General features: G+C 42.3%; 1 protein-coding gene across 2 annotated transcripts in view; it reads left to right on the forward strand.

The window, feature by feature from the left end:
* The window catches only part of Pdpk1 (3-phosphoinositide dependent protein kinase 1), a 67,897-nt gene that overhangs the window by 31,450 nt on the left and 16,731 nt on the right, over positions 1 to 19,716 (forward strand). For both annotated transcript variants that reach the window (XM_085694702.2, XM_048436305.3), the window contains exons 3-10: positions 3,222 to 3,264; positions 3,482 to 3,619; positions 7,897 to 8,041; positions 8,872 to 8,969; positions 11,971 to 12,046; positions 14,801 to 14,869; positions 15,131 to 15,227; positions 17,005 to 17,178. In XM_085694702.2, the coding sequence (XP_085550828.1) occupies positions 3,222 to 3,264; positions 3,482 to 3,619; positions 7,897 to 8,041; positions 8,872 to 8,969; positions 11,971 to 12,046; positions 14,801 to 14,869; positions 15,131 to 15,227; positions 17,005 to 17,178 (840 nt within the window). The remainder of the gene's footprint in view (positions 1 to 3,221; positions 3,265 to 3,481; positions 3,620 to 7,896; positions 8,042 to 8,871; positions 8,970 to 11,970; positions 12,047 to 14,800; positions 14,870 to 15,130; positions 15,228 to 17,004; positions 17,179 to 19,716) is intronic.

A 19,716-nucleotide genomic window follows, 5' to 3' on the forward strand; every position in this document is an offset into this window, starting at 1 on the left:
ACAGCATGGGCATGTATGTTCTGTGTCTTCCAGTCTTACTGGAGGGGCCTTAGGAAGCCTTTAGTTCTTTAGGTTGAAAGTTAGTATCTTTTTGGAGACTTTTGGTAGCATTCAGTGACCTTTTTTATGTCTGGGTTTGTTTTTGTTTGTTTGTTTGTTTTCGTTTGCTTTAGAACCTAAACTATGACACTAAATATTTGCTGGAGAGTTATTCTACAGATTTTTTTTCTAACTCCCAGGCCAAGTGGGTATTTCTGCAGAGTGGTCCAGGGGTCACTCTCAATTCCAAACCACTGCCAATGAAACAGATTTCTGTGTTCCATTTCCAGTCTGAAATAGGCACTCCAGGGTAGTGCCAGAGGGACTAACTTTTAGAGAGTTCCTAAACAACCAGTTGTCTTATACCTGACCTTGTGAAGATGAAGAATCCATATGTGCAATTTGTTTCCTCTTCTTCTCTCTCTCTCTCTTTTTTTTTTTTTTTTGAGACAAAGTCTCACTTTCTTGCCCTAACTAGCCCAGAACTTCCTATGTAGCTCAAGCTGGCCTTGAACTTACAGAAATTTGATTTGCCTCCTCTACCTCCTGAATGCACACATTAAAGATGAGTGTCACCAAGACTAGCTGAATTTTTTCTTAGCTTTATATATATAGTTGTGAAAGATTCTAAAATACAAAGAATATAAAATATAGCTTACTTATACTCCAAACATCTCATTTTAAATTAACTGAAATTTACTTTCACTGTAAGTAACAACTCTGATGTTAAGTTTGTTTATAGGATTGAGGCCTTATGAAAAAAAAGCCTTCAATTATGAAGATTGTTCTCTATGCCTTTGGAACTCACCATGCCTTACAGGAAGAGGAAACTGCTTTGAGATCCCTGGGAGTTGCACTCAGCTACAGATGATATTCTAGTGAAGTTCTTCCTTTTTTCAGTTTACTCCTTTATATTTTTTTCTCACCATCTTTCCTGGGTGGCACAGTCATCCTCCTTATTCATTGTCATTTTGAACTTATGCCATTAGGTACCTGGGAAAGCACTGCCAGCAGGAGACTCCTTCCTGGCTCTTGAAATCCGTAGTCCTGGATCTCAAATGAGGTGTTACACTGATTCATCTCTCTATTCCTGAAATAGCAAACACTTAAATTAGATTTCCAGGGGAGGAATAAAGGGCATACGGTTAGCCAGATTGAGCAGGATATTCACTTGGCAGAGCTTGAAGCTGGTGCTAGAGAGCAGACCTGCTCCAAAGCACACTATCACATCCAAGATAGTAATGACATCACTCCTGGTGACAGGGAGCAACATGTCCCTTGCAATTCTTTAGAAGACTCTCTCTGTTCTGCAGGAAACCTGCTTATGAAATGCTAAGTTTAGAAACCAGCTCACAAACTAGGCATGATGGCACATGCTTTTAATCCCGGCACTCAGCAGGATAAAACAGGTGGATCTCTATGAGTTCAAGGCCAATCTGGACTACATAGTGAGCTGCAGGCTAGCCAAGGCTATATAATGAACCCTGTCCCCCCAAAACAAATAAATAATTCCCTCCTGAGAATGGATTCCAGTAAACCAAAGTACTCTCCAACAACTCCTCCTTTCCTTTTCATACATAGAAAGTTAATCATGCATGTTCATGAAGGAATGTAAATATATAGTCTCCATTCCTAAGGGGAAATACACTACTCCAGCCTACTCCCCCCACCCTAGTGACTGTGAGTCATGTGTATACAGCATATTTTTTCAGAAAGTTCTTTGAGATCTTTCTACTTAAATACTTTGAATCCTGCCTTGTTCCTGATGGCTGTGGGCATATCATAACACGGTTTTGGGACTGGGTCTACAGAGTTCTGTCTCAGGTGACCCTTTCCTATAGTTATTTTCCACCAGGCTCAGTGATTTCTTGAGGCATGTTTCATTTGCTCTTTGATTCTTGGTCTATCATTGCAGGTGTCTAAAAACCACATCGATTTGCATTTATCAGCCATGTTGGGGCAAAAGCATCTTTGGCAAAGCTGCCCCTCCCTAAACCTTGGGCCTGTCAGCTCCTTTTGGTCTAGTGCTTCGGGTGTGCCCAGAGTTTGCTGGTTTTCTATCCCTGAAGCAGAATCTGACAGGCAGAGGTGTGGTCTGTTTGAAAAGCATTCTGTAAAGAGGGTTTGTTCTGTACTATTTTAGTTCTTGGTACACAGTAGAGCCATAGCTGTGTTCGTGCTATTAAATGAGATATATGACAGCAATTATTTGGAGAAGCCTAAGTCAAAGGCAGCTTTTTACCGGGACCTATATTGGAAAGTCATATTCTCTCTACTCTTTCTGTCTGCCTGTCTTTCTTTTTTTTTTTTTTTAGTTGTTGTTGTTTTGGTTTTCTCAAGACAGGGTTTCTTTGTGTAACAGCTCTGGCTGTCCTGGAATTGTTTTGTTTTTTAAGATAGGGTTTCTCTATGTAACCCTAGCTATCCTGGAACTTGCTCTGTAGGCCACGCTGGCCTCAGACTCAAGAGATCCACCTGCCTCTGTCCCCTAGTTACTGGGATTAAAGTCATGCACCACCACTGCCGAGATGAAAAGATATTTTGTTTGTTTGTTTGTTTTGTTTTGTTTTTGCTTTTTTTTGTTTTTCAAGTCCAGTTTTCTGTGTATAACATCCCTGGGTGTCCTGGAACTTACTTTTTAGACCAGACTGGCCTTGAACTCACAGAGATCTACCTTACAAGTAGTGGGATTAAAGGTATTCTTGAAGTTATTTTTCTAAAGAAATTTTCAGTACCCACTTGTGGTATTTGGACTTGTCAATCAATAATTTTTTTTTTTTTGTTTGTGAAGGGGGTGTTGAAACAGGTTCTTACTGTGTAACAGGGTCGCCTGGAGCTTGGAATCCTCCTACCTCTGGCTTCTGACTGAGTGTGCAGATTATAGGTGTGCACTGTTGGTTCTTAAATTTATGCTTTGACTATACCATGAGAACTTCTGGCAGCTAACTGATTATGAACATTTCAAAATGATGGCACAATTACTGTTTACCACTTAATGTTTGCTGTCATGTTACTTTTTTTTTTTTAAGAATATTAACACAGACAGTGGCTTTCTGATGTGTTTGTTAGTGCAGGATCCAATGTAATCTCAAGTTGTATGTATGGACTGGACAGCTTGTGTAGGGTGACATTGACTTACTGACTCATTCATTATTACACTGTGTTTTTCCCCCCCAAACCAGGTTGTTCTGGCCCGAGAACTGGCCACTTCCAGAGAATATGCTAGTAAGTACTAACTCCAGTGAGCTGTGTGTCTGGGATTCAGGGGCAGTGCTACTTTTGTACATATGGCAGCCCGGGGTAGTGGTAGGTCTGTGCTGTTTTCAGTCTTATGACAAAGGTTAGTCTTCTAGACCATGAAAGCTTGAGTGGGTGGTTTTGGGAAAACTACAGTTTATGTCAGTTACCTTTATAAATTTACTATTTTTCACATTTTCTTAAGTTAAAATTCTGGAGAAACGTCACATTATAAAAGAGAACAAAGTCCCGTACGTAACTAGAGAGAGAGATGTGATGTCACGCCTGGATCACCCATTCTTTGTGAAACTTTACTTTACATTTCAGGACGACGAAAAGTTGTGTATCCTTTGCATGGTCAGTGATGTCTGAAAACCACCTTGTGTTTTAGATTAGTGACTACGTTGTTTGTTCCTTGAAAGGAAAGGGCACAGCATGGATCCTTGTGGAAACTAATATCCGTGGAGGCAACAGATGGTACCAGCACACGGCTGAGGCGCTTACTAATGTGCCATCTCCGAAGGGGAAACCTTCCCACAGTGTTGGTGTTTATCGATAAATATTGTACCTAATGGATTGCTGTTTTAGCCGGAGTTGCTGGACATCGATGCAGAAATGTCCCCTCATTCCTTTAGCCAATGTTCTGGAGTGTCTGTTAGGTATTATTGACTCCTGCTTTTGAAAACTGAGGAGCTGAGAGGAAAAATAATTTTGGGCCTTCTCAGGCTCCTAGAGTTGGCATCAACTTCTCCATACCCTCTTCCTTTCTGAGTTTGGTTAGAAGGACAACTTGACTGGGCCTTTGAGAAATTCGAGAACCCAGAGTGCTCTGCAGCTCTGTCTTCTGTGCTTGCTCAGCCCCTCCAACTCCTTAGGGTTGTTTGAACTGCCTCTCCAGCAGTTCTCCTTGTGTGTATGTTCAGCATTGTTTGTCCACATTCTTCTTCTTCTTTTCTTTTTAAATTTATTTATTTATTTATTATGCTTACAATATTCTGTCTGTGTGTCTGCCTGCAGGCCAGAAGAGGGAATCAGATCTCATTTTAGATTGTTGTGAGCCACCATGTGGTTGTTGGGAATTGAACTCAGGACCTTTGGAAGAGCAGGCAATGCTCTTAACCACTGAGCCATCTCTCCAGCCCCTCCTCCTCTTCTTCTCTCTACTTTTTATTTATGTACTCATTGCTTTTTAAAAAATTTTATCTATCTATCTATCTATCTATCTATCTATCTATCTATCTATCTATCTATCTATCTATCTATTTTGAGACAAGGTTTCTCTACATAGCTCTGGTTGTCCTGAAACTTAATTTGTAGACCAGATTGGCCTCATGCTCATCAAGATCTTTCTGCCTCTGCCTCCCTAGTGCTGGGATTAAAGGCATGTTCCACCACACCTACCATCTACTTCCACTTTTGATGACAGCTCTAGCTACTTCTGCTGGATGCATCTGCTTGTGCTGCCTGGGGCAGCTAGTTCTTTAGAGATTTGTTTAGTCCACAATTCACAGGAGGCTGAATGTCCTGATGGTTTGCATGGTACATGGTGTAGCTTTGTAGTAAGTACATAGTGGATGGTGGACATCGTGTGAAGCGGGATCACATCTCAAGCCAGGAGGCAGAGTAAGTAGGTGTGATTGGACTTGCTTCTTTTTTGGGAGAATTTCCAGTTCCAGTGAGTTTCAGGAGCCCAGTACCCCAAAGAAATGCTGTAAACCCTACTTCTTAAAGATTCCCCCACCTCACAGTCCTACCACCTGGAGACCAAGCCCTAGTCACATGCATCCTTGAGGAGACACTGTGGATAGCCAAGATAGAATCACCCATGCTTGACTTCATCTACTAGGGTTACAGTGATAGATCAGAGCTTAGAAGTCGGGCCAGAATGTCCTTGCATGGTGATTTCTAAATGATACTGGCCACCAGTCCAGGTGGAAAGAACTCTAGATCTTTGTCTAATGGCACATACTGTTCTTGCTCTAAGACCTAGAAGGTTGTAATGACTCTCCTACCTCCCACGAGAATGAGATCCGGTAGCTTCTCCCTTATTGATAATCCTCACTATACATTGTATTGAGAAAGAAAAATGAAACTTTATGCATGAAGAAATGCCCAGATATGACACTGTCCTTCATTTAGTCATAATTTCAAGGGGTGGAGAGGAACTAGTCCTTGTCTATTCACTTTTCGTTACCCTCGAGAGACTCAGGATGAACTCACACCCCTTCAGGACAAGTGAGATGAAGGAGAACCTAGGGACACTTCTGCTATAGACTGGGAACAGACAGATAGCTCACTCAGGAACTACTCAGGGTTCTTCATTAGATTTTACTGTAGCAGCCTTGGAAAGTGAGTCCAGAGGCTTGGTCAAGTGTAAGGTTTCCCTATGTTGGTGTAGTCCTGGCTTGATCAGAACCAATGGGGGAACCTTCCTCTTCACACACAGATGAAGACCAAAGAGTTCTTAGACATAAGTTCTGTCTACCCCCATCACCTTTAATCTTCCACCAGACCAGTCTGCCTGCTTGTCTTCATTATGTCTCATTTGCAGCATGAAGTCAGGACCACAAGACTGGGTTTTAGTCCTGTCCATTATTTGCTTTGTGAACTTGAGTCAGTTGCTTAATCTCTTGACCAGGTTCCTCCTTTGCAAATTGCACACATTGGGCTATTGAGCTCCCTGATTAGGCAATTGGTTGTGCCTGCCCTCACAGGGGCTCACCCAGTCTGTGAGAGTTTTTGCAGCCCTGGAGCACTGACTATGACCAAGGGGGTGGAGAATGTTCTTAGGATGCCCACTAGATTGTTAAAGTCTAAAAGAACATTCTGGAATGTCAGGCTGGAATTGGTGGCTCCATGGTATGTTTTAGGGTTTTATTTACTGATGTGATAAAACAAACAACTTGGGAAATCGTGGCATTTCCCTTGTATTTTAATAAATAAAACTTGCCTGAGGATCAGAAAAGTAAAAGCTACATTGGCCAGGTAGCAATGACACACATTTTTAATCCCAGTAGCCACACTAACTGCCATAGAAACCAGGCGGTAGTGGTGCATGCCTTTAATCCCAAAAATAGAGAGGATTATAAAACAGGAGGACACAACTCTCAAGTGCAGTCTCATTCTGAGATTCCTGGAGGCAGGATCACCATTGCCGACTGAGGTTGAGGTAAGAGCCAGTGACTGGCTGTTTTGCTTTTTGGGTCTTAAGGTTGAACCCCAATTTCTCTCTCTAAGCTTTTGTTAATCGTGCTTCATTTGGGAAGAAAATGGTTTATTTCAGCTTAGAGTTCCACATCAGAGTCTTATCACTGAGGGATGTCAGAGCAGTAAATTAGGGCAGGAATCTCAAGACAGGAGCTGTTGCAGAAGTAAGTAAGTGCTGCTTACTAGCTTGCTCCCATGACTTTTTCAGTCTGTTTTATTGTACAACTCAGGATTACCTTCCCAGGAATGGTACCACCCACAATGGGCAGGACCTATCCACACCAATCGCTAATTAAGAAAATGTACTACGGTCTTACCTACAGGCAAATCTTAGGAAGGCAGTTTCTTAATTGAAAATTTCTTTCCAGATGACTCTGACAGAGACCTGCCCAGCTGCATCCTGTCTACTCCCTCAAAAAGGAGACTGATACCGTCCATGTCTTAGCTAGTTTTATGTCAATTTGACACAAAGCATAGGTAGTCAGAGATGGGCCTGGCTGGGAGCATCTGTACCAGCTTTGGTTGTAGTCCTGTCTCTTCTTGGTTTATTTTCTTCTCTAGAGTCTCAGGCTCCCTCCTTGGTGGTCGACAGGAATGCCTTGACAGACAAAAGCCAGAACGGAGCAAGAAGTTCATCTTGGCTTCTTTTATGAACTTCAAACTTGGATTTGGACTGCTGCTTAGTTTAGTCAGCATTCGGGCCCTTGTGTCCCAGGCTGCCAGGGAGGTGTGGTATCTGGAGATTTCCAGTAAGAAGCACAAATGTTTGGTGCTTTGGAGGAAAACAGTCATTTGGAACTGTTTCTTGTCAGCATTCTGTCCCCCTTTGAAGAAAAATCATAAGCAGAACATGGGGGCGGGAGGTGTGTGGGAAGGAGAGGCTGACTGTTTCTCATCTCTCCAGCAGGTATTTCTCAAATAGATCAAATGAATCGGAAAATTAAAATTGTTATAAAGCATGTCACTTTTATGCACAGGATTGTTAGCATAGCCAGTGGAAGGCAGCAAGTTCAGGCAAGAGCCATGGTGTAGCCACTCCGTTCTGTTAGGATGCCGTTTTCAGAACTGTGTTCTCCTGCACTTTAAAGCTGTCCACAAGTTGTTAGTGCCTTGGCCATGGTCAATTGGTCCAACAGCCATCTAGAAGCTTCCTTTCATGGGCCACAGAGGCCTTTGAGGACCATGTGTCTAGAAGGGCACCTGGACGGAGAGGTGCTGTCCATGTTTTTTCAGGGACTGTCATTGTCTTCTTAGAAATTCTGTGCTGACACCTGGTCTTGGAGCATAGGTACCTTCAATTTGCACTTGATGAAAAGAAAGTTCTTATGGGGCTTTTAAGGTTAATTTTTAGAAAACAACAACAACAACAACAACAACATATTTTTCCATTCTTCCTTAACTGCCAATATTCAGATTTTGGCCTTAGTTATGCCAAAAATGGAGAGTTACTTAAATACATCCGCAAAATCGGTTCATTTGATGAAACCTGTACTCGCTTTTACACGGCTGAGATTGTGTCTGCTTTAGAGTACTTGCACGGAAAGGGCATCATTCACAGGTAATGGACACTGCTCCAGATGGTGTGTACAGCATAGTCCCTGTAATGAATGATAGGGGACACTGACTCTGAGGTGCACAGATAACTCACACCAGCTCTCTGGGGTCAGCGTTGGCTGACTTTATAAAAGTTATGATGTAGGTATTTCCAGGTGATGGCTCACTTGAGAAAGCTGAAAACAGGCTGGAAATGAAAGGAATCTGCACTTCAAAGTCTCATGTCTAAGACATCAGTTCAACTTGGGTGAGGTGTCTTCCTGTGACACTAGCAGATCAGATATCTGGCACTTTTTATTTTGTCAGCTGTATAGCTTTTTTTTTTTATTAAAAAAAAGGACTATGTTTATTACTTCCATGGTGTTATAATTACTTTATACAACATCTTTTTTCTTTTTTTTTTCTTTTTTTTTATTAAAAATTTCCACCTCCTCCCCTCCTCCATTTTCCTCCAATTCCGGTCACATTTTTCATTTCTTCATTTTGATAAAGGCAAATTAGAACTGTGATTTATGAACTAAAATAAAAGTTAAATAAAATGTTACTAAAAATGGTAGATGAAGCAGAGAGACCATGGAAGCGGAGGTGTTAAGATGTTTGTAACAACTCACCTGCTTGAAGATAAAAGTAATACAGTTATAAAATGATTTGGGAATACCTATATTCTATGCTGTTGATACTTGTTTAATATGAACTTTGGGATTGTATTCTTGGTTTTTAGTCTGTAAAGGAAAAGATTCATCCCTTTATTGTGTTTCCATCAAAATGTACAGTATATGATAATTTTGCTACTTTTAAACATTTTATCTTAAAGGCAAAATTCTACTTTTACAGAGACCTTAAACCAGAAAACATTTTGTTAAATGAAGACATGCACATCCAGATCACAGATTTTGGAACAGCAAAAGTGTTATCCCCAGAGAGCAAACAAGGTATGTTTGCTTGATTTTTCAGTAGAGCCTTGTTCTAGGCTTGATGCCAAGAGCAACTTTGAGCAACATGTTCCATTGTATGATTATTACCGCTAATACAGAGATTCCTTTTGACGCCTCAAAGTGTGTGAAATCTAGTAGTAGATAAGGACCAAAGATCGCTCTGCTAGTTCTTGCTCCATAGAACATATGTCAGGTCACTTGTGAACTAAGGGTGGAGTTGGTGGCAGCTATATGTACTACAGGTGATACTTTCAGAGCACATCCTTGGGGACTCTATTACCTTCTTCTCACCCATCCTTCAGTCTTTCCATCTGATGTATATAGCTGCCTGTGACGGCCCATGCATCCTCAGGAAGATTCTAGGAAAATTATATGAGCAAGGGCTAATTTTGCCTATTTATTTCACGTTCTGTTCAGTGTTAGCACATAGCCTTGGATCATACTGTGACACCTTTACTGTCGGGGTCGTGAGGGGGGGGGCTGCTGAGACTCCATTTGGGCCAGAAAAGTAGAATGGCTTGTTGCCCTTCTGCTGCTAACATCCTTAGTGGATAGAAACTGCCCACTTCAGAAATATAAAAAAGAACAACTAGACTTTTAAGGACTCTACCACAGCATTGAGTTGAGACAATAACCCACTGATGATGCTGTCTGGGGGAGGGAAAGCTGCCTGGTAGGTTAATAATGATCTTGCAAAGGGTCCTTGTTTTCGAGATGCATGTGACTCATTTTGAGCTGTGTGACCTTTTTGCCTATGCTTGGGGTCTCAGTGAGAGGGAGAGACTATTAAGGAAGGCACTGTGGGATATGGTTGGTCACAGGCTTGGAACACAGTTGTTTTAGTGGAAGGAAGAGTCTGATAAGCACTTTGCAGTGTGTAGTTTTATGACTATGGCTACCTTTTGGAAAAGACGATGCAAGAGCAAAGTGTAGTAGGCTTATGGCCTGTTTCTACAAACAGCAAGCCAATACATGGGAACCAGAGAGGATTACAGCTGGGACTGAAATAGAGTCTAAGTAAGAAAACAAGTTTTGTTCACATGGTGCTGTAGGAGATGGCCAGCTGGAACCTTGCATTTCCTTCTGTGTGCTGTTCCCACACATGTTCTTTGTCAGATTTTATATGTTCTTTGCTTCTGTACAGTCCTTCTGTGCTGGTGACATACCTATACTACTTTCTGGGGATAACAAGCCTTGTCTTTGAAGAAAGAGACTTCCTTAGGTGGTGTAGTATTGTGCCCTTGCTGCCCCTTCTGTCATTGCTAAACCTGATACCTGACTGACTCATTCCAAGTCAGTAGTAGTTATCTTTCTGTCCAACAATGCTGATTTTATAGACTTGGTATAACCTTATATTATAGCCTTGAACATTGTCCATTTTAAAGTTACACAAGATAGCTACTGTAATAGTTTGTTCTGTCCCTTTAAGAGACAAGCCCCACCCACTCCCCTCTCTGCTGAGGCAGGCCTATGCTTGCAACCTGAGTCTCTTTCTTTTCTGTCTCCCTCTTGAAGAGGCAGCTTCTGCCTCTCCTCACTTTCCCCTTTCCCCCCTTCTTTCTCTCTCTCTCTGTCTCCCTCTCTCTCTCTGCTCTTCTCCTCCCCCTTCCCTTCCATAACCCACTAAATAAATATCCAACTTCACTCTGCATGGCATGCCTATTCATATCTCTGGCCTCCCCGGGACCAGCTGCCTTCAGAGACCTGCAGTGTGGTCTTGTGTCCATCTGTCTGTCTCTCCTTGTGGCCTGCTGCAGCCACTTGAGGAACTGCACTGTCCCTGCCTGGGACTGACTGCTCTCGGGACCCGCTGTTCACTGCCTGCTGCTACATGGCCCACTGCTGCCACTCAGGGACCTGCACCAGTCCCTTCCTAGAACTGGCTGGAACCTGCAGTGTTTCTGCTGCTGCAGCTGCCAGGGATCCTGCAGCATTTTTATTAATCCATTACAGCCACCCCATCTCTTAACTCTTTCTTGTGAAGTCTGTTTTCCCATCATGCCTGTGCGGGAAGCTAGAATATGGAGCTAGAATGTGGCTGTGATCCTGAATCAGCCTTAAGAACTGTACAGCTGGGCTGTGCTTTGAACATGTCTTTCTTTGTGTAGATTTTCTTCAGAATCTGATAATTCAGCATAGGTCTAAACTTACTGCTTTGTAGTTACTTTTTAAAGTATAAAAGTGAGCTGGGCAGTGGTGGTGCACATCTTTCATCCCAGCACTTGGGGAACAAAGACAGGCAGATCCCTGAGTTCGAGGCCAGCCTGGTCTACAAGAGCTAGTTCCAGGACAGGCACCAAAGCTACAGAGAAACCCTGACTTGAAAAGCAAATAAACAAACAAAAAACAAAACAGAAAAGTATAAAAATGTAGCCCTGCTGTATCTGCCACATGGAAGCTGAGTTCTTATGTTCCTCAAGGGCCTGGAGTGAATGGGATGTGGACGCCTATATGGGTTCAAAGCACCTGGTGTCTACTCTGTGGCTTGCAGATGAGTGTCTCGTGGGCCAGAACTATAAGCAGTGGAATGTAGACAGTCCCTGGGCTGGAGCTAAGTCTTTTTGCTCTAGTATCTTGAATGCTCAAGCTAGTGTTGACTGAAAAGAGGATGGTCTCTGATCTGCAGCTGTTTATTTGTGCCCGCTGTGTATTCAGTGGGTATTTAGATGCCACAGGCCCAACAGTGAGTACCGCAGACAGGACCTCTATCCTTACATTGCTTTGCTCTAGTGGCAAAATGATGAATGAATGTGATGAGTACCTCCTACATCTGGTTGTTAGGTAGGAGGTGTCAGGTGGATAGAATATAGCAGGTATCCTTAGTAGGGTCCTTTGGTTGCTCAGTCTAGTCCAGGTGACCAGCTGAGCTGACAACCACCTCCCATCTGCTATAGTTAGATATTGATACTCTGAAGAATACACAGGAGAGCCAGTGTGGTTGGGGGCCAAGGATTGCATTTTCAAGTATGACCTTTTCTTTTTTTCCTCCCCTACTTAGCCAGGGCCAACTCATTTGTAGGAACAGCACAGTATGTTTCTCCAGAGCTGCTCACAGAGAAGTCGGCATGTAAGAGGTAACCTGTTTTTAATATAACTGCCCTTCCCTTTTCTCTGTGATATTACTATTTGAAAGAGAGTCTTTAGTAGGTCTTAAATAGCTAAGTATGAGCCTGGTACAGTGATAAATCCCTTATAATCCCAAAGGATGAATTAGGAGAATCATGATTACAAATCTAGTTAGCGATACATGGTGAAACCTTGTCTCAAAGCAAACAAAAATGGTTGGGCATGGTGGTTCATGCCTTTAATCCTAATGCTCAGGGTCAGAGGCAGGTAGATCTCTGAGTTCACAGCCGTCTTAGTCTATATAATAAGTTCCCAGACCAGCTAGGGCTGCATAGTGACACTCAAAGAAGTTAGTCTTCTGCTTTTTTAAAACATGTACTTGTCTTTTGCTATGTATACATTCTGTTTTTATAATTGATAATTCCTTGCTGGTTGTTGATTTTGGTGTAGGAAGCTTCATTTAGAAAAGCTGTCCAGTGAGTAAGTGTGGTTGCCATGCCACAGGATTACAACAGGCTTGTGCTTATTGTAGTGCAATGGGTTCTGTGGATGTGGATAGAAGCCCTGGAGAGACAGAAGGAAGAAATTTCGATCCCAGGGCATATAGCCATGGGTTAGCCTTGAGGTTGTTTGAGAGATGCAGCTTAATCTTCTTGTAGGCCTCAGTCATGCATATCAGAAACAAGGAGTATGTAGAATGATGTAGAGACTGGCACTGGAACAGTTTTTTTTATTGTTTTTTGTTTGTTTTTAATGTGTGTGGGGTTTTGCCCATGTGTATGTCTGTGTACCGTGGGCATGTGTGATATCCCTGGAGACCGGAGGAGGATGTCAGATACCCTGAAACTGGAGTTATGGATGGTTGTAAACCACCATGTAAGGTTTAGGGAGTGGAACTTGGGTCCTCTAGAAGAAATCAGTACTCTTAACCACTGAGTCATCTCTCCCAGCTTCAAGGGGTAGGGATCCACTTACTAATTTATTTATTTATATATTCATCTCTCTATTTATTTATTTAAAAAAATCAGATGTTAGAAAATAAAGAAGGATCATTCTGGAGGGAGTCAATGGCCTGCGGCCATGCCAGTTCAAGGCACTGTCTTAGAGACTAAGGAGCCACATTAGGATATGGATTCAAGGTTTGGAGAGTAGGTTCAGGAGACAGGGTCTGTTCCTTATGACTGGGTGCTTCTCGTCTTGCGGTAAACTGCTTTGTATCTGGTTTAGCCCCAGCTGCCTGGCCTTTTGTGAGTTCTGAACATAGGTATTCTACTCTAGCAGGTTGCAAGGGGTCATCTGTGTAAATGAATGTATGAATCTGGTTAGGTAGTGCTGACAACTTTGGAAAATCTAGAGGTGTACCCAAAGGGACAAACAATTGCATCAGAATTTGAGTTCTTAACTTGGGCCAGACGTTGTACTAGGTCAGATCTTTTGGTTTTGTTTCTTTCTTTCTTTCTTTTTTTAAATCTACTTATATATTATGTATACAGTATTCTTGGTATTCTGTCTGCATGTATGCCTACAGGCCAGAAGAGGGTGCCAGATCTCATTACAGATGGTTGTGAGCCACCATGTGGTTGCTGGGAACTGAACTCAGGACCTTCAAAAGGGCAGGCAGTGCACTTAACCACCGAGCCATCTCTCCAGCCCTTCTTTGTTGTTTTTTTAGTATGTATTAATATTTGCCTCTATGTTTGTATGTTTATCATATATGTACCCAGTGCTTGCAAAAGGGCAGAGAAGACTGAAATTATAATTGTGACCTGCCATTGCGGGTACTGAGAACTGAATGTGGGTCTTCTGCAAGAGTAGCAAGTCCTCTTAACCACTGAGCTATCTCTCCAGCCCTTAAGCTTTTTAACTGTTGCAGCTTGGGGTAGGGTAAGTTGGCTTATAATGGATAAAGGCCAGGGATACCATTTAGCATAGTTTAATGTGAAGATGATCTGGCCAGTGTCAGCAGTGTTAAGTGATGGGTGCTATTTTCCAGTTTTTCAGTATATATTGTTCCTGAAGAAGGCTTTTCTTACTTTGTTGAACTGTCATGTTCCATGGGTGGTGCTGATTTGCCTATATATACCCTGGGGATCGTATAGGCCCTTGACCTCAGGGTTATTACCCTCTCATCACTCTGATAAAACAGACAGAGCTGGAACTCTGGAGTTCCTGCTTCAAGTTTTCAAGACTTGCCCCATCTGAGACTTTAGAAAGCCTTGATAGGCTGCTTCCAGAGCTGAATGCAAATGACAGAATGTTAAGATAGTCCACAGAGGAGAAGCTACCCAAGCCCTTACTGCTTTAGTTCCCATATTCTAGAGGAGACCTGAGAGGCCTAGGGATTGGTCTTACCCTGGCCCTCTTCTGCCTCTTTGTAGCTACTTTGCTGCTTGTTTTTTTTTTTTTTTTCTTCTCTCACTATTTTACCTAGAGAAAGCACTAAAGAAAACCAATGTTAGAAAATAGTAGCTAGGTGTCAGAGTGAGACAAGGACATGTGTAGAAGTTTTTAACTTGCAATAGTTATCTTTGGGGGAGTATGGAGGGAGACTGAACCATTTGGTCGTTGTTCCTGCCAAGAATAAAACCATAGAAGATGCCTGGAAAAGCAAATTCAAACTTCCTACATACCTGGTCATAAGGGATAGGAGTACATTGGAAGCTGAAGGTAGGGTGGTATAGACAGAGACAGTAAAATGAGCCTTATTTGTCATTTAAATTACACCAATACCATTTTTTCTTTGTATTTTCCCTACCTTAAAGTTCAGACCTTTGGGCTCTTGGATGTATAATCTATCAACTTGTGGCAGGACTTCCACCGTTCAGAGCCGGGTAAGAGGGATTCTGTACATCTCAGGCTTCTGAGTCTATCACAGCATACCCCACTACCAACAACTACTGGGAGATCTGGACAAAGGTTGTACCCAGTGGGGAGAAACTTCCACCATAACTTATGAATATGTGGTGCTTGGGGATTTTAGTAAGAGCTGTCCTGGGAGGTGAGGGTGATGTTGGGTTGTTCTGTAAAAGTAAAGTAAACCTAGTACTAGAGATTTGACTCTTGCTCAAATAACATTTTTTTTAAATTCACAGAAATGAATATCTTATATTTCAGAAGATTATTAAGCTGGAATATGATTTCCCAGAGAAATTCTTTCCTAAGGCAAGAGATCTTGTGGAAAAACTCTTGGTAAGTATTTTGAATCTTCTGTGATGAGGAATCATCATTGCTATCCCCTGACTTTCGTTGCACTCATGGGTATCCTTTTGAAAAATGTGTTTAAGGTAGACAGTGCTATAGATAGTTAAACATTTTTATTTCATCTCATTATAATCTCTTTCACTTTCCTAGTACCTGATTCTTAATAAGAGAGGAAGTTACTATATTATTTTGCATGTGTTCATTAACATCACATTTTAAGTGATTGTCACTGAGTGACTAGGATTATCCCAGTGGCAGATGGCTGTTAATCCTGCTTCATTAACATCTGCCCAAGTCAACTTTAGAGTGTAAGCTACATGAAGGCTTTAAAGATCAACCTGAGTAACAAGGCAGAGAGAAAGATGTGCTGTTTTATGTTTAGAAACAGGATCTCTGCCCTGGAGCTTTTCATCCTGACCTCCTTCCTTCCTAATTCTTTGGGAATCAGGGTAGGCCCCAGGTTGCTTCTTCCCAGCCATCCTTCTGGGTGCTTTTCCTTCATTGCCCTCAGTAGGGAGTGGGCTTAATTTAACCTTGAAGGCATAGGGGTGACTGTGCCACAGCCTTTGAGAGATATGATATTCTACCCAGTGAGAGCCGGATTGTTCATTCTCTTTGTTCTTAGAGACACTCAGTTAATTTTTTCTTTGTATTAGAATACATTTATTTATCTCTGAGACAGAGTATTTCTGTGTAGCCCAAGTTGGCTTAAAATGTTTGACAGCCTTCTTGCTTAGCCTGAGTGCCAGTATTATAGTTATACACCACCATGCCTCGCTTTTTTAGTTAGCATTTTTTATTTTTTGAAAGACCCCCCCCCCCGAACTTGCTTTGTAGACGAGGCTGACCTTAACTTACAGAGATCTGCCTGTCTCTGCCTCTCAAGTGCTGGGATTAAAGTGTGGACTATCATACCCACCTGGCAGCATTTTTGCTTTCTTTTTTTTTAAAAAATATTTATTTATTTATTATGTATACAATATTCTGTCTTTGTGTATGCCTGCAGGCCAGAAGAGGGCACCAGACCCCATTACAGATGGTTGTGAGCCACCATGTGGTTGCTGGGAATTGAACTCAGGACCTTTGGAAGAGCAGGCAATGCTCTTAACTTCTGAGCCATCTCTCCAGCCCGCATTTTTGCTTTCAATAGTGAGCATTTCTTTCTCTGTCTCTGTCTCTTTCTCTCTTGTTTTTCGAGACAGGGTTTCTCGGTAGCTATGGAGCCAGTTCTGGAGCTCACTCTGTAGATCAGACTGGTCTTGAACTCACAGAGATCTGCCTGCCACTGCCTTTCAAGTCTGTCTCTTTTTTTAAACAATATTTTTATCCTTTGAGAATTTCAGACATTGGGTTTTCAACATATACACTCCCCAGTTCCTTTGATTATCACCTTCCCAGCTTTGGAATTTCTTCTTCACATCCAGTTTGTACTACCCAGCTAGTCTTGGGAGTAGAGCCTGCCCCAGTGTGTGGTCAGCTTACCAGAGCTCACATCATCTTATAACATTTTTAGCTGCAGGCTTTAAAAAGATGCTTGCTGCCGCCCTCTATTTTGAGGTTGAGATTTGTTTTACCTGTGGGAAGAAAAGGGCAGAGCCTTGGGTTGAGGTAAGAGTCCTGGTCAATCTTGGCTTTTTCCTCAATGGTATGGACCGCATTGTCGCTACTCTTTCCAGAAGATCTCAGAATTTGAAAACACTTGCACAAAATAAATAAATAATTACATTTCAAACCTGACAGTGATATGTTTTGGTTATCATTTAAGGTTTTAGATGCCACAAAGCGTTTAGGCTGTGAAGAGATGGAAGGGTACGAGCCTCTCAAAGCTCATCCATTCTTTGAGTCCATCACATGGGAGAATCTGCACCAGCAGACACCTCCAAAACTTACAGCTTACTTGCCAGCCATGTCAGAAGATGATGAAGACTGCTATGGCAACGTAAGCTGGCACCCATGGGGTACAGGCAAAGAGAATTCTGCTTGCCATGCTGTGTGGATATGATTCCTTGGGACCGTAATTTGTGTGACTACTGGTTAAGATGTGTGAGTGAATACTGTGGTGGAATGCTTTGCTCTGATGAGTAAAGGACCAACACATCTTGTGTGCTCTGATTCCTGTTCTTATTTCCTCAGCTGGTGAACTTTTACCTATTTGGGGATGGAAGGAGGCAGGATGTGGTTTGGACTTGTGGATGAGAGACCAGTGCCCTGCCCTAATCTCTCACCTCCTGACACTGGGTTTCCTGGAAGCTCATCATTGACAACTTTTGGCTCAGAGCCTTTTTGATATATATTAATGTTCTGGAATACTTATTTTTTTCAAGAGAACCCAGAATGCTACCGATTTGAATTTCCAGGGATGTGGTCTGGGTGGGTAGACTCCAGTCCCTGCCTGATGCTCAGCAATAGGTACCTGCTCTGTTTCAGGGATACCACCCCCTTGGGTTTATGGACAGTTGATGGCCTCCAAATAATTGACTACAGACTCAAGACCTTAAATATATTTGATTTTTTAAAAGTTTCTGTATAAAAAAATGAGAAACACCAGCAAAAGAGACAGAAATAAGAAACTATAGTTTGCCTCCACAATTTCAGTCTTACCCAGACTCTGCTCCCATTGTGACCTCCATATTTGAAATTTTTTAAACAGTTCATTGATTCAATTTTTCTCATTTGATTTCTGTTTTCTTAATTTATTTTATCTAACCAGTAGCCATTCATGGAGTTCTATTCAATTGACTGAGCAATTCTGACATTTCCCTAAAAGCTTTCCAAAGCAGCCAGGCTTGTGGGGGTTAAGGGGCTGGGTGTTCTCAGCATTGAGAAGGCTGAGACAAGAAGATTGAAAGTTGGAGCTGAAGAGATGGGTCAATGGTTGTCCTTGCATAGGTTGTGAGTTCGATTCTCAGTACCTACATATTGGCTCACAACTGTCTGTAATTCTAGTCCCAGGCAATCTGACACCTTTTCTGGCCTCTGGGAGTACTAGGTACACACATGTATGCATACACACACACACACACACACACACACACACACACACACACACACACACACACGTCCTGTATACATAAAATAATAAATGCCAAGATTGAAAGTTCATAGTCAGTCTGGCTACAAAGTTAGGCGCTGTCTCAGAACAAAACAAACATACAAATAAAAAACCCAAACAAAGAGGGTCTTCTAAAGCTAAATTAAAACCATTGCTGTTTTTTTGCCTCTTAGAGATCAAGGAATTCTCTGTCTTTTACTTGCTGTTTGTCATATCGCCATTTTCTCCTAAAATGTGCTTTGTGTCCAGACTTGTAGGGGGTGAAACTCAAGTGCATCTCTGCTGACACTGGCCAATTTCTGCATGTGCCTACTGCAGCGTACTCAGGCCCTGAGCCAGGAAGTCCTTCCCCTGCCCTACTTGCTTCCTAAATGCTCATGAGTGGTGTCCTTTTGGGTCATGTCAGAGAGTGCTGATGGAAACCTTGGGATCCTCTTTACTAAAACTGTCATTCCTGTAGGAGTTAACTAGGACTGGCAGGCAGTCTTTCAGCCTATGTACTCTGTCCATTACCATCACTGCCAAAGGCAGCTGATCTACGAAAGAGCTGTTTAGGTTCCATTATCTTCAATCTTAGCAGTCAGGATCATTTTTTTCATGTGTATTTGTACATGTATATACCCCAGCATCTCTGAAGGCATGCTCTGCATTGTTGAAGACAAGGCTTTTTTTATGGGAAGCTTTGACCTCTACCTGTATAATCTGGCTCTCAATGACAGCAGCTTGGTTTGGTTGGGTGGCTGCTTAGCTCTTCCAGTGTGTTTTAAGGTCTTCATAAGCATCTAGGCATAGAACAGTCTGTGTCAAAGTTCACCTTTAGACAGACTGGGCCTGGGGAATGCTGGGACAGAGGAAGTCTGTTTTGTAGGTATTCCTTTTTCATGACTGGAGCAGCTCAGTGATGTGGAGAAGCTTTTAAATTCAGTGTTGGCCAGAGGAATGTGATTCTGAGCTTCAGTTTCTATGTCAGAAATTGAAGCCACTTTAATGGCTCTAAAAATTTTTGTGGGGACACCCCTCCTCTCAGTAGAAGTATAGTAGTAACTTCTGTAAACTGATACAGGTACATCATTTCCCTCACTGGGAAACCTCTAGGAGCGAAGTAGAGACAGTATTCTAGGGTGTGAATCTGGAATCAGCAAGATGGAGCGGTGACTGCTTGAGTCTGTGGAAACATAAATTCTGCAGAGTGCTGCTGGGCAACAGCAAGGAGGTGGGCATAGGACTTACAGACTTCTGTAGAGTAGTAGCTAGGACTCTTTCTGGAGACTCAGGGTATGGAAGGCAGGACTCAGGAGTGAGAAGCCTGTAGCCAGCATAGCCGGCTGCCCAAGGTGACCATACCTTTACCTATGCTCAAAGATCTTTGGCCCAGTCACTGCCTGGAAGTGTCCTAGACTATGAACTGCCCATGTAGCGTGTTGG

The sequence above is a fragment of the Myodes glareolus genome, chromosome 9, assembly GCF_982192425.1.
Source record: "Myodes glareolus chromosome 9, mMyoGla1.1, whole genome shotgun sequence".
NCBI lineage: Eukaryota > Metazoa > Chordata > Mammalia > Rodentia > Cricetidae > Myodes > Myodes glareolus.